The sequence below is a fragment of the Saimiri boliviensis genome, chromosome 16 (assembly GCF_048565385.1).
Source record: "Saimiri boliviensis isolate mSaiBol1 chromosome 16, mSaiBol1.pri, whole genome shotgun sequence".
Lineage (NCBI taxonomy): Eukaryota > Metazoa > Chordata > Mammalia > Primates > Cebidae > Saimiri > Saimiri boliviensis.
In genome coordinates, this window is record NC_133464.1 from 57,795,475 (window position 1) to 57,809,831 (window position 14,357).

General features: G+C 48.8%; 1 protein-coding gene across 5 annotated transcripts in view; it reads left to right on the top strand.

Moving 5' to 3' along the window:
- The first annotated feature begins 3,913 nt into the window (after window positions 1-3,913).
- LOC101042896 (cytoskeleton-associated protein 2-like) overlaps window positions 3,914-14,357 on the top strand; it is a 35,876-nt gene continuing 25,432 nt past the window's right edge. For 2 of the 5 annotated variants that reach the window (XM_074387649.1, XM_074387652.1), the window contains exons 1-3: window positions 3,914-3,973; window positions 11,962-12,048; window positions 12,404-13,780. In XM_074387649.1, coding sequence (XP_074243750.1) covers window positions 13,567-13,780 — 214 coding nt within the window. In that variant the 5' untranslated portion in view covers window positions 3,914-3,973; window positions 11,962-12,048; window positions 12,404-13,566. Of the gene's footprint in view, window positions 3,974-7,999; window positions 9,219-11,961; window positions 12,049-12,403; window positions 13,781-14,357 lie in introns of those variants that run through there. The other 3 variants (XM_074387651.1, XM_074387650.1, XM_039473153.2) reach the window with 3 other exon arrangements.

The following is a 14,357-nucleotide window of genomic DNA, read 5'->3' on the forward strand; positions in this document are numbered from 1 at the left end:
GGACTTTAGGAGGTTGAGGCAGGTGGATCACGAGGTCAGGAGATTGAGACCATCTTGGCTAACAGGGTGAATCTCATCTCTACTAAACAAAAAAACTAGCCAGGCGTGCTGGTACGCACCTGTACTCCCAACTACTTGGGAGGCTGAAGCAGGGGAATGCATTGAACTTTGCAGGTGGAGGTTGTAGTGGGCTGAGACTGCACCACTGCACTCCAGCCTGGGTGACAGAGACTCCGCTTCAAAAAAAAAAAAAAGTCTGAGATTTTAAGAAAACTGTTAGCCATACCAAACCAAAGTTAAAAAGCCTAAGAAAGTCTATACAACTGTAGACTACAAAGCAGTTATACAGAATGGAAACTCGCAGTCATCTCAGAAGTGGCATTTTGTTATTTCTAGTTACTGCCAGATATATTTCTGGATACCCCCAAAAGCTCCCCTGGCTGGGTATCCACAGCTTGGCAACCACTGCATAAAAAGGGAGCCAGACCTTCTCTCACCATCCCCTCTCCCCCGCCCTCACCAGTCTCTTCTTCCTGAGTTACAGGTTGAACCTCCTGCAAAATATATGCTGGAGTCCTAATGTGCAGTACCTCAGAATGTGATCTTGTTTGGTAATACGGTTGTTGGAGATGTAATTAGTTAAGATGAGACCATACTGGGTTAGGGTGGTCCCTCAGTCTGATATGACTGGTGTTCTTATGCAAGGGGAAATTTAGACTCAGAGACAGCACAGGTAAAAGAAAGGCAATGTAAGGCTGGGTGCGGTGGCTACACCTGTAATCCCAGCACTTTGGGAGGCTGAGGCGGGTGGATCACGGGTTCAGGAGTTCCAGACCAGCCTGGCCAACGTGGTGAAACCCCGTCTCTACTGAAAATAAAAAAAAGTAGTAGGGTGTGGTGGTGCACGCCTGTAATCCCAGCTACTCAGGAGGTTGAGGCAGGAGAATCGCTTGAACCTGGGAGGCAGAGGTTGCAGTAAGCTGAACTCACATCACAGCACTCCAGCCTGGGTGACAGAGCGAGACTCTGTCTCAAAAAAGTAAAAAAGAAAGATAGGCAATGTGAAGAGATACAGGGAGAAGGAGGCCATCAAGTACAGAAGCCTGGAACAGATCTTTTCCTTCCAGCCCTCAGATAAACCAACACTGTCAACGCCTTCATTTTGGACCTCTAGCCCCCAGAAATAGGAGATAATACAGTTGTTTAAACTATGGATTCAGCTTGTGGGACTTTGTTACAGCAGCCCTGGCAAACTAATACGCTGATGGAACAAGGGAAAGAGTCCCTTTCACGACTGCCAACATTGGGTGGGAAAGAAAAGCATTAGGCACCTTTGTCATCTTCTCCTTCTCCCCTGATGCTCTGCTGAATTTAATCTCAGAAATTTGTGTCTGTTGCTCAATTCCCAAGAGCAGCATTCCGGGTACAGGCATAGGTAGTAGTGTTTTGGTTTTTGTTCTTTTGTTTTGTTTTGTTTTGAGACGGAGTCTCGCTCTGTCACCCAGGCTAGAGTGCAGTGGCACCCTCTTGGCTTACCTCAATCTCCGCCTCCCAGGTTCAAGCGATTCTCCTGCCTCAGCCTCTGGAGTAGCTGGGACTATAGGCATGTGCCACCAGGCCCGACTAATTTTTTTTGTATTTTTAGTAGAGCCGGGGTTTCACCATGTTAGCCAGGATGGTCTTGATCTACTGACCTTGTGATCTACCCTCCTCGGCCTCCCAAAATGCTAGGATTACAGGCGTGAGCCAACGTGCCCAGTCAGGTTTTTTTTTGTGTGTGACAGAATCTCGCTCTGTCGCCCAGGCTGGCGTGCAGTGGCATGATCTCAGTCCACTGCAACCTCTGCGTCTCAGGTTCTAACGATTCTCCTGCCTCAGCCTCCTGTCTAGCTGGGATTACAGGCTCCTGCCACCATGCCCAGCTAATTTTTGTATTTTTAGTAGAGATGGGGTTTCACCATGTAGGCCAGGCTGGTCACAAACTCCTGACCTCAGGTGATCCACCCACCTCGGCTTCCCAGAGTGCTGGGATTACAGGTGTGAGCCACCGTGCCTGGCCTTGTTTGTTTTTAATTGAAACTAGCCTTTTTATAGAGTACAAAGAAAGGAGTATAGATGTTGCAAATGTCGATTTGTAACATTTCCCTTCTCTTATCACCACACTGCGGAATACTTGCATATTAACTCTAACATTGTGGAAGGAAGGCCATTGGAGCTGGCCAGAGCAAAGCCGTTTTGTTCCTGTATGCCATTTTACAACTGCCTGACTGCAGGATGTAATTGCTAATGTTGCAGACAAAATTGCTGCCACTTATGGAAAGGACTTTATGCTGAGGACTGAACTTTTCCCAAACCCCTGCATCAAGGACTTTTGCCTAGAAACTAATGCACTGTCATGATAACGCTTCATCTTTAAAGAAAATAGTGGGTTATGGATAAATGAGAACTAACTTTTTATTTCCTTTAAAAACGCTACCCAAAAATAGCTGGTCAGGACACAATCCAAATGCTTCCGGAATCTGTGTTGCAATTCTAAGGCTGCCAGTAAACTTCTTTCATTGGATTTCAGTCTCTGTGACTCTGGTTGACACATGTTATAATGAACATGTTCAGTGCTTATAGTAAATTATAGCCACATATTGTTCACAACAATCCTATGAGGTAGGTTCTATACTTTTATGCAGAGGGGTTTAGTTACTCTGCTGTATTAGTTTCTTAAGGCTGCCATAACAAACTATGACAAACTAAATGGCTAAAACGACACAAATTTGTTATCTCACAGTTCTGAAAGTCAGAAACACAGTTCACTGGGTTAAAATCAAGGAATCAGCACCCATGGTGGTGCTTCCCTGTAATCCCAGCCACTCAGGAGGCTGAGGTGGGAGGATGGCTTGAGCCCAGGAGCTCAAAACCAGTCCTGGCAACATAGCAAGACTGTGTTTAAAAAAAATAAAAAATAATCAAGGTGTGTCAGTTGGACTGTTACTTCTGGAAAGTCTAGGAGACCATTTTTTTTCTTTTCCTTTTCTAGCTTCTCCTCCTCCTTTTCTTTCCTTTTCCCGCTCCTCCTCCTTTATCTTTCTTGTTTTTTTGAGACAGGGTCTCCCTCTCTCTTTCACCAAGGCTGGACTGCAGTGGTGGGATTATGAGCCCTCCCAGCTCTAGTGATCAGCTTGCCCCAGTCCCCAGAGCAGCTGGGACCACAGCGCCCGCTGCCATGTCTAGCTAATTTTTCTTAGAGACGAGAGTCCCACGATGTTGCTCAGGCTGATCTCCAATTCCTGGGCTCGAGGGCTCCTCTCCCACCTCTGCCTCCGAAAGCACTGGGATTGCAAGCATGAGACACTGTGCCTGCTCCTCCAGCTACTTGAGGCCAGCTGCATTCCTTGGCTGTTGCCCCTTCCTCTACCTTCAAATAGCTTTCCGATTCTCACTTTTTAGCGCCATTTTCCACTTTAGAGACGCCTTGTAATTACATCGGGCCCACCCGAATACTCCAAGAGCATCTCCCTATTTTAAAGTCAGCTGATTAGCAACCTTAATTCCATCTGCAATCTTACTCCCCTGTGCCAAGCAAGAGAACAAAGGCACAGGTTCCAAGGAGTAGGATGTGGACATCCTGAGGGCTGGAAGTGGGGGGCATTATTCTGCCTTCCACACTTGCCCAAGGTCACGCAGCTAGTTAAGTGCTAACTAGCACTGAGTGCTGTGCCCGTGAAGCTTATGTACATAGGCTTTCACTTAAACTGCAGACAGAACTCGGCTACTTAGTGGGGGGCACTTTCCCTCAATGTTATTAGCATTGTTCCACTGCAACGTGGAACAGCAGCTCCGACGAGTCCGGGAACAGCGCCTCCCGCCAGACCCAGGCGGCTTCCTCCACCCACAACCCGAGAGACGACCCGCTGGGCCCGCCCCGCGGAAGCCGCCGGTTGCCTGGCCAAGGAGCGGACGAGAGTCTCGGGGGAAGCGGGTGAGTGGTCCCCACCCGGGCGGGCCGCCTCTGGAGCGAGGAGCGCGGCGCGTAGTCGCGGCGCGCGGCCTGGGGAACGGGGTGGCGCCGAGCGGGAGCGAGACGGAGACGCGCTCCGGGCGCTCGGCTGGGCCCCTCAGCTCCGCCCCGCGGTCTGGGCCGCTCGCCGCGAACCCGGGAGTCCCTCGACGCCTTGGGGTCTCGGCGCGGGGCGCAGTGGCGGCCGGATGCCTCCGAGGGCCGGGGAGCCAGCAAGGCGGAGCGGCTCTTCCGGGACAGAGGGGCCTCACGGGTGAGCGGGGCCACTGGGCTCCCCCTGGGTGCGGTTGCCAAGCGGGCGCCGGCCCTACGGGTTCTTCTCGCTGCCCGGAAAGAACCAGTGGGAACCGCAGCTGCAGCAAAAGAGAACTTAGCGCGGGGCTGGCCGAGCCAGAACAGGGCCTCAGACCGTCTTCCCGCGGATTCCGGGGCCAGGGTTTTTAAAGGGTACTTTGGCGGCAGGGAACTGAAACAATTGACCGGCTGTGAACGAGATCGCAGGAGCCTCTGCAACTCGGAGAGGTTTCGCGGGTTCCCAGGAAGGGGGTGGGGTCAGTTTCCTTTGCCTCCAAGTTTACACGAAATCCCTCTCGTAGGTATCCTAGCCTCTGTGTTAGAATAAGAAAACAACACAGTAACTTAGCCTGTGAGGTTAGAAGCAAGATGGAGTCAGTCATGCTAGATTTCTCCCATTATTTATAAATCCGCAAAGGTGGTTTCAGGGCACTTTCTGAACTTAGCCCATGTCTCACCGGTGATCCCAGTTCTGGGTGTTTGTAAATCACTTTATTAGGTTTTTAAATTATTGTTGCAGGCATGCGAAGGGGCCGATATACTTCTGCCACGTTCAGAGTGTATTCAGGTCTTGTCATGGTCATATGGGTATAATATTGAGTAACAGGCAGATGTGAACAGAAAACATCAAATGTGGTTTTCAGCCAAGAAGTCTGGTTGCTCTTATTTTTCAGTTACTCTCCATTGCACAGAATAAAGCCCCAAAGAAATGAAGAATAACATGAAACCTGGCTTCCATGTGAAATCGTGTAATGCCAGGTGTTAGAATAGTGGTAAAGGACTTGTTTCTCTCACATGTTTCTATATACACTCAAAGACCTCATCATTCTTGGAAAAAAAATTGTTTCAAAGACAACGCATATGATCTGGTTATATGAAGAGATTATTTCTAGGATTTCCTAGTAATTCTGTGATAAGCAGGAATACAAACCACAGTTTTTCAGGTCACTGTCAACATTCAGTTCCTCTCAAAGAGAGGGCAAAATCAAAACGCGGAGGAAGGGGAGGTGGATTAGCCTTCCCATTTAAAATAGTGACAAAGATGTAAACTGGTAAGAAAAGGAAAAAAAGTAGCTTGCCACTCCAATCCGGGAATGGAAGACTCAAGTTGAGATCAAGCTAGCTGAAGTGCCAAGGCAGGCTGGGCACGGTGGTTCACGCCTGTTATCCCAGCTGTTTGGGAGGCCCAGGCGGGTGGATCATTTGGGGTCAGGAGTTTGAAACCAGCCTGGCCAATATGGTGAAACCCCGTTTCTACTAAAAATACGGAAATCAGCTGGTGTGGTGGCAGGCGCCTGTAATCCTAGCTACTCGGGAGGCTCTGAGGCAGGAGAACTGCTTGAACCCGAGAGGCGGAGGTTGCAGTGAGCCGAGATCATGCCACTGCACTCCAGCCTGGGCGACAGGGCGAGATTCCGTCTCAAAATTAATTAATTAATTTAATTAAGTAGTGCTAAGGCAGTAAACGAAGTTAGGTCCATGCAAATTATTTTAAGGAAAAGACCTTTACTCAATAATACAGGCAATACAGCCCATGGAAAATGCCCTAAGGGAGTCAGCGGACCTGGGCCCCATGTCATCTGTGCCTCTAGATAGCTGTAAGCACTGACCAGGAAAAGCCATGAGTTGAGGAATTTACATTCAAGTACAGCGGGCAGTGTCCTTAACAAAACGGCAAGAGAAGAGAGGCAGCAAATTAAAACTTGTGGAAACCAAAAATGCTTGTGGGTAAATGAGTTTAAATTTTTTTCTAACTGCAGTTTATACATTTCAATCCAGAACAGAAACTATTTCGTAGTTTCACAAAACTACCTACAAAATATTTACTTACACTTCCTATTTCTCCTCTCGATTTGCAAACGCACCTTCGAATATTTATGCTTGCATTACAAGGCATCGTCTACTATTAATACAACACTTTACAAAACAGACGCTCACAACGCCTTTCTAAAGCCATTAGAAAACAAAAACCCAAGAGCCTCTGGCAAGGGCATTCCAGTGAGACACCGACACCTCTTTAGGAAATCCTGTCGGCGCCACCCCTCGCCGCTCTGCCCAGGGCAGATGTGCTAATCCCTCCGCCTGCACGAGGTCCGAGCTAAAGCTTCCGCGGGGGCACGGACGGCACAGCCACCGCGCCCTCCTCACAGAAAGGCGGAACCGGGCCGTCCAGTGCCGACGCCGCGGTGGGTGTCGTCAGGGGGTCTGGAACCACGCCGAGGAAGTCGGCTGCCCGATCGCCGCCCGGCGCCCGCAGACCCACAGCGCGCCTTCTGCCGGGCACGGCGGCGGTGCGCGCCCGGAAGCATTCCGGGCCGAGGGACGCGGCCGCGATCCGCGCCTGCTGGGAACCATGCCAAAGTCGGGAACCGCGCTGGGAGGGCGCCCGACCGCCCCAGGCCGCGCGCGACCGGCCGGTAGGGAGGGCAGGAGCGCCTGGTACCGCACAGAGGCCGGCCGGGCCGCAGAGGGCGGGGAGCGAGACCGGGAACCGGGCCGCGCCAAGCAGGGCCGCGCGCTCACCAGGGGACCTTCCGCCAGCCCTTCGGGAAGGCCGGCCTACGCCCTACCTTCTCCTCGCCGTCGTATATTCGCACCCCGCGCTGCTGGATCACTAGGGTTTCGTTGATCTCCAGGAGGCCGCTGGTCCAAACGAAGCGGTCCATGGCCGCCGCCTCCCCGCCCCGGCGCTCCGGGGCAGCGAGCTGCGCGCCGGGCAGCCTGCGGCGCCCCCTAGCGTCAGACGGGGCAGGTGAGGAAGGGAGGGAGCGGCCTGGGCCGGAGCGGGCGCGGCTCGGAGGTGCGCCCAGGGACGTGGAGAAGTGAGTGGAGCGCCCCTGGCGGTCCATTCGCAGCCGGCCTTTTAGAACCCTTGATCGGCAGGCGGTCCACATCCTTCTAAATTCAGAGCTTAGAGGGAGGCGAGGGAGCCCCGACCACAGCTTGGACTTCCTTATTGTGCATTATGCCTGCATGTTTGTAGCAGTTTTCTTGTCAGTATCCAGAATGTTGCCATGTTCATTAATGATTGTAAACAATCATGTAACCCCTCTTTTTCAAATGAATATTTATGGCATTGTCTCTTGACAGCTGAAGTCAGTATTACCTATGCTGCTTTTTTTTTTCCCCTTTACGAGTACCTTGGCCGGGCGCGGTGGCTCACGCCTGTGATCTCCGCACTCTGGGAGGCCGAGGCGAGCTGATCACGAGATCAGGAGTTGGAGAGCAGCCTGGCCAACATGGTGAAACCCCGTCTCTACTAAAAATACAAAAATCAGCCGGGCGTAGCAGCACACGCCTGTAGTCCCAGCTACTCAGAAGGCTGAGGCAGGAGAATTCGCTTGAAACTCGGAGGCGGAGGTTACAATGAGCCGAGATTGCACCACTGCACTCCAGCCTGGGCTACAGAGCCAGACGTCTCTTGAAAAAAAAAAAAAAAAAAAAAAAAGATCCCAGCACTTTCGGAGGCCGAGGCGGGTGGATCACGAGGTCAAGAGATTGAGACCATCCTGGTCAACATGGTGAAACCCCGTCTCTACTAAAAAATGCAAAAAATTAGCTGGGCATGTTGGCGCATGCTTGTAATCCCAGCTACTAGGGAGGCTGAGGCAGGAGAATTGCCAGAACCCAGGAGGCAGAGGTTGCGGTGAGCCGAGATCGCGCCATTGCACTCCAGCCTGGGCAACAAGAGCAAAACACCCTCTCAAAAAAAAAAAAAAAAAAAGGATACCTCGTTTATCCTGATGTGATTATTACACACTGTATGCCTGTATCAATATATCCCATATGCCCCATAAATATATACACCTATGTGCCCACACAAATTAAGTTTTTTTAATTGGGAGGAAACATTTAACCGGGCTTGGTGGCACCTGCCTGTATTCCCAGCTGCTTCCCAGGCTGAGGTGGGAGGATTGCTTGAGCCCCGGAGTTTGGCACCAGTGGGCGACATAGAAAGACCCTTTCCCCCTCCACCCAACTCCCCCACTCGACTCCACGATCCCCACCCCCAGGCTCAGAAACAAAAAAAAAAGATTATTTTTATTTAGGCATTTCCAACATTAATGCAGACCTCATGTGTGAATTTACATTTCAATATGTAGATCTCCTATAAGTCACCTGTAGGTTGGTCTGCGCAAAGCCATCCATGGCTGCTGCTCTCACCCACCAGGCGGCTACAGACCCTAGCCATTTCATTTTTATATTTTGCTTATATGGAGCACCTATAGATATCTTCCTACAACTGATACATATTTTTCTCTTTAGAATTGTTTTCTTACAGTGTCTTCCCAAAATAAAATAACTGCTTTAAAGGTTGTGAACACATTTTACAGAGCCTACTACTTATTAGGGTAAGCGATTCTTCTTTCGGTTCTTACATTTAGGTCCATGCTTCACTTTGGGGGCCTAAGGCCGCGTGCCCATGTGGGCAGAGGGGCAGAGGGACAGAGGGCAGGCTGGCTCTCTTCCCAGGGTTCCACATCTCCCCCAGTCTTGGAGTCAGTGGTCTGTGTCTGGGCTTTACAAGAAAGGCAAGTCTCTTTCCAATGAATATAAGCCATCTCTCCCCCAAACTGAATTGCCACTTTTACCATGTTCTAAAATCCTGTGTGTATTTTGGTCTGTTTCTAAACAGTGTCTTCTGTATTTCACATTTTTCAATTTCCATCATCAGCATATGCCCAATAACTAAAAGTTCTTTAAAAACATTTGAATTGCTGTAGTATGCTATCTCGTATATCACAATTTACCATCATTGCCTGATTTTTGATGATTTAGTTGTTTATAACTTTTTATTCTTTTTTAATTGAAAGGAACATGGGACATAAGCATCCTAATCAGATGGGGAACTGTGGAGTCTTACCTGGGCTTTGCAATGATCAAAATGTTAGGCAGTGAGGACATTTGCAAGGTAGGTTTTCTACCCTGAAGGGATGTACAGTCTGTAGTACACAAATAGAAGCCTGGCATATGACAGCTGCTGGGATAGACAACTGTACAAGGGTTTCCCATATCCAGGCTGGAGCAAGGAGAAATGTCATGTGTCTCATATATGACAATAAATGAATAGACAGAAGGTTTTAATTTTTATGAAGTCCAGTGTATTTTTTTCTTTCATACCTCGTAGAATTTGCCTCCTCACTTAAGAAATCTTTTTTCCACAGAGATTGATATTGATTAAGAAATCATTGCCTAACACAAAGTCACTGAGATTTTCTCCTATGATTTCTTCTGGAAGCTTCCTAGTTTTGGCTCTTACATTTAGGTCTATGCTCCTTTTTTTATTTTTATTTTTTTTGAGAAGACTCTTCTCTGCTGCCCAGGCTGGAGTACAGTGGCGGGATCTCAGCTCACTGCAACCTCTGCTCCCAGGTTCAAGCAATTCTCCTGCCTCAGCCTCCTGAGTAGCTGGCATTACCGGTGCCTACCACCACACCAGGCTAATTTTTGTATATTTAGTAGACACAGGGTTTCACCAAGTTGGCAAAGCTGGCAAAGCTCAAACTCCTGACCTCAGGTGATCCACTCACCTTGGCCACCAAAAGTTTTGGGATTACAGGTGTTAGCCACCAGGCCTGGCCCTATGCTCCATTTTAAAGTTGTCAGGTTTTGTTTTTGTTTTTCATTCTTGTACACGGGTTGAGAAAAGGGTCAAAATTGATATTTTGTATGTAGATATCCAGTTGTCCCATACCATTTGTTGGAAAGATTATCCTCCTTCACTGAGTTGCCTTGGAAATTGGAAAAATCAGTTGGCCAGATAGGCTTCATTATATTTCTGGAATTGCAGGGAGCCAGAGTCACGCCCCTCCCTCCGGGAGATCAGCAGCAGGGCTGCTGGAAACTTTGGTTGAACTTCAGAGAAGTGAAACTATAATAGGAGGATGTGTATGTCTTGGGGTAGAACAGAGACAGGCCTAGAGAGATAACCAGCTTTCACTGCCCTTGCTGCAAGATAGTCGTTAACTGAAGTATGAGAATAATAACCACAGGCTGTTCTAGGTAACTGCACCCTTCCTCTGCTCTGTGCTTTGTGAACAAATAAAGTACTCTGCGGCAGGTCGGGGCTTGAGAGACTGACATCCTCACTCTCCCCGACCGCCTGGCCCAGCTTTCTCTTTGTTTGTGTTTGTGTCTTTCTTTATCCCCCACCGTTCCCTTTTAGGTCTTTGAACCCTTGTGCAGCACGGGACGCAGCACTCGTCTGATGGAATCTCTTTTGTATTCCATTTATTCCTTTGTCTTTCTTTACACCTGTAGCATAGCGTACTGTCTTCATTACTGTAGCTTTGTAAGTCTTGAAATCAGGTAGGTAGTCCTCCAACTTTGTTCTATTTCAATTGTGTTGCCTAGTCTAGATCCATTACATACACATTAAGTTTTAGAATCCTATTGTCAATTTCTATGGAAAACCTTCTAGAATTTTGATAGGGATGGGATTGAACCTGTCAGCTTGGAGAGAATAGACTTCTTAACAAGATAAAGTCTTCTGATCCATGAGCATGTAATCTCTCTCCATTTATTTAGGGTTTTAAAAATTGCTGTCAGCAATATTTTGTACTTTTCCCCAGGATGTTTTTACCAGAATCTCCCACCTTCTGAATCCGATGGTCCCTTTCAGTCCCAGTCCTACTAGTCCTCTGCAGTGCCCAACACTGTGGTCCATTACCTCTTTCTTCAGCCTCTCTCTTCCCCAGACTTTGTGCCCCCGACTGTGTCCCCATTGTGTTCCTACCTTTCAGATTGTCCTTCCCTGTTCTCTCACAGGCACTTTACCTTCTTCACAAGGCACAGGAGGAACAACTAATGCTAATTAATCATCAATACTCCAGGTGCCTGCAGTTTAATGGTCAGCTGTGTTGGCAAAGACCGGTTCTGGAAGGAAGTCTTTTTTTTTTTTTTTTTTTTTGGATCTTTTAGAGAAGGATCTGCTTTCTCTCCAATAATTGTGGGCAGTAGTATTAAAAACTGTCTCAAAAAAATAGACCGTCATTGGAGTGGATAAGTCTGGAGATTAGAGGAGAATTGCCATGATGAAAAATCTAGTAGTTTTGCAGGTTTTCCTGTTCACCATCTTTGCTTATTGAGATCTCCGTGGTATATTTTGAGTCATTTTCTTTAATCGCCATGCCAACTTAAATATAAATTATTGAGATGAGATTCACATAACATAAAATTAACCATTTTATTTTATTTTTTGAGACTGAGTCTTGCCCTGTTGCCCAGTCTGGAGTGCAATGGCACAATCTCGGCTCATTGCAACCTCCATCTCCTTGGTACAAGCTATTCTCCTGCCTCCGCTTCCCAACTGGCTGGGCTCACAGGCATATGCCACCATATCTAGCTAATTTTTGTATTTTTAGTAGAGACAAGAGTTTCACCATCCTGGCCAAGCTGGTCTCGGACTCCTGACCTCAGGCGATCCGCCCACCTCCCAAAGTGCTGGGATTAGGGGTATGCGTCACTGCGCCTGGCCTATTTTATTTTTTTGGAGATGCAGTCTCACTCTGTTGCCCAGGCAGTGGTGGGATCTCTGCTCACTGCAACCTTTGTCTCCTGGGTTCAAGCGATTCTCCTGCCTCAACCTCCCGAGTAGCTGGGACTACAGGCGTGTGCGACTATGCCCAGCTAATTTTTTATTTTTGTATTTTTAGTAGAGACTGCGTTTCACCATATTGGCCAGGCTGCTCTCGAACTCCTAATCTCGTGATCCACCCACTCCCAAACTGCTGAGATTACAGGTATGAGCCACTGCGCCCGGCCTAAAATTAACCATTTTAAAGTGAACAACTCTGTGGCATTAATACATTTACAATATTGCACAACCACGACCTCTGATTCCAAAACATTTCATTTACTTCAAAGTAATGGATCCCTTATCCATTAAGCGGTCTCTCCCCACTCTCCCCTACCCTCAGCCTCTGGCAACTGCTATTCAGAGTTATTTTACTATGGATGTATCTATTCTAGATATTCCATATAAATGGAATCATACCATATGTAACCTTTCATATATTACTTCTTTTACCTAGCATAATGTTTTGGAGGTTTTTGAATTACTTATTAACTGCTCTATTTTGTTCTCTCGCTTAATAGAAATTCCTGGTTACCCAAACTGTCTGATCAAACTTCAATAAATAATCGACAATATTGACAGAAGTATTTAAACAGCCGTGATATTCTTAAGGATGGTGATGAACACGTTACATTAAAACTGGGACATTTCATCAAGCAAAAAGTGACACAAAATCTCAAACCCAAATTCCTCTTTAGCAAGATGCTACCATAAGACATCTGAAGAAAAAAGCAGGCAGAAGTGGGAAAAACTGACCACTGCCGAGGGCCAGCTGTGGAGGCCGTCAGACCCGGGAAGGGTAAATGGGGAAATCACATCCTCCCGTCTGAACCCATAAAACATGGCTGAAGCATAGTCCAGTCCAGCCTTACTGCAGTGATCAGGCAAGAAATGTAAAACCCAGTGCTTGAAACCAGGCAGGTGCAGTCCAGACTCGCCCTAACTTCCCCACTGCCACCCTGAAAATCTTCTAGCCCTGACTTGTTTCGTTCTGTCATGTGGATTGGGTGTTTGTGTGGGTTTTATGAAGGTGGTATTTTTAGATGAGGAAAACGGAAAGGTTATGGTAGCACACTTAACCACACAAACACAAAACGTCTACAACAAATGCTATTATAGCTTCACGGGAGAATCATGTATCACCTTGGGGAGGGCATGGGGCTTATCCTCATTTTTCCAGTTTCTCCTCCTCTCCTCCCTTTTTTGCATCTGATAATTGCTTTGAATAAAGGTATGGAAAGTAGATCCAGATTTCAGCCCCCGTTCACACGCTGTGCAAACGTGGACAACCTCTGAGCCTGTCACCTCTCAGTGGAAAAAGAGGTGATAACGTCCCCCTCAGAGTTATGATGCTCAAGGTGAAGCAATCTTAGTGAAAGGAAAATACACATCCTTGTGGTACGCCAGGTCGGCGTTTACGTCGAGGTTTAACAAGAAGGATAGCCACTCAACACTTTTCTTGTATTTTTCTCGTCTGTCTTCCTCCAAGGACTGTAAGGGTCCCAAGCTGCTGCCTGCAACCTAGTCCTGCTACGTCGTGGGGACTGAGCAGGCTGACTCCTCCCCCGTCGCACTTCCAAGATAAAGAGCGCAGTTTAGGTTTGAAACCTGCAGACTCAGTCCCAACCGAACTCGGTAGACACCAGACCGACCAGCGCAACCGCAACCCAGGCTCCGCCTCTCTATGCCCATTGGCTCATTCAATTCACGCAGGAACCAATGGGAGGAGGCGGCGGCGGCGGCGGGGTTTCCGGCGTGCGGCGGCGTTGGCTTGAGAAAATTCTATGTAGACCCAAAGCGGAGACGCAGCTCCCCACCCGAGGCTACAATGAGTACCCCGGCGGTGCCCCGAGACCTGCAGCTGCCCCCGAGTCAGAGGGCCCAGTCTGCTTTCAAAGGTGAGGGCCGCGGTGTTGGGCGCGGGCTGGGCAGTCGGGGCTAGGGGCTGCCCTGGCGCGCTCCACTCCTTCCCGGCTGTGTGAGAGCCCTGAACGCGGCCTCGGCCTCGCCCTGCCGCATTCTTGGGCTTGTGGAACGGGTCATAAAAGCAGGAACCGCTGCGTGGTGTTAGTGTGCGGTCGCAGCTGGCTGGGTTGGACCCTCCAGTGAGGGAATCCGTTAGGCGAGGGGAAACGTGCGGGGCTCAGGCTGGGACCGGTGTTACGAGCCGGTGGTCTGGGGAGGGGGGCGGGGCGCGGGGCTACCCGGGCGCCCGGACCGACTGCAGCTGCGCCTGCGCGGGGCTCTCCGCCTGCTGGGTCCGTAGCAACTTTTTGCTGGACTGGGGTCGCATCCTGTGTTTTTCCCAATTTCACAGCTTCTCCTTAGACTTTTTGGAAACGGAGGGTTGGCTGGGTCATCAAAAGTTATTTCTTTTTTCTACAGACGGGAAAGCAGAAGGAAGGAATTCTCACCTAACCCGTCTGGTAAACTAGAACTTTGAGTCTGGCGCCTCACTTCCAACATTAAGTTTCT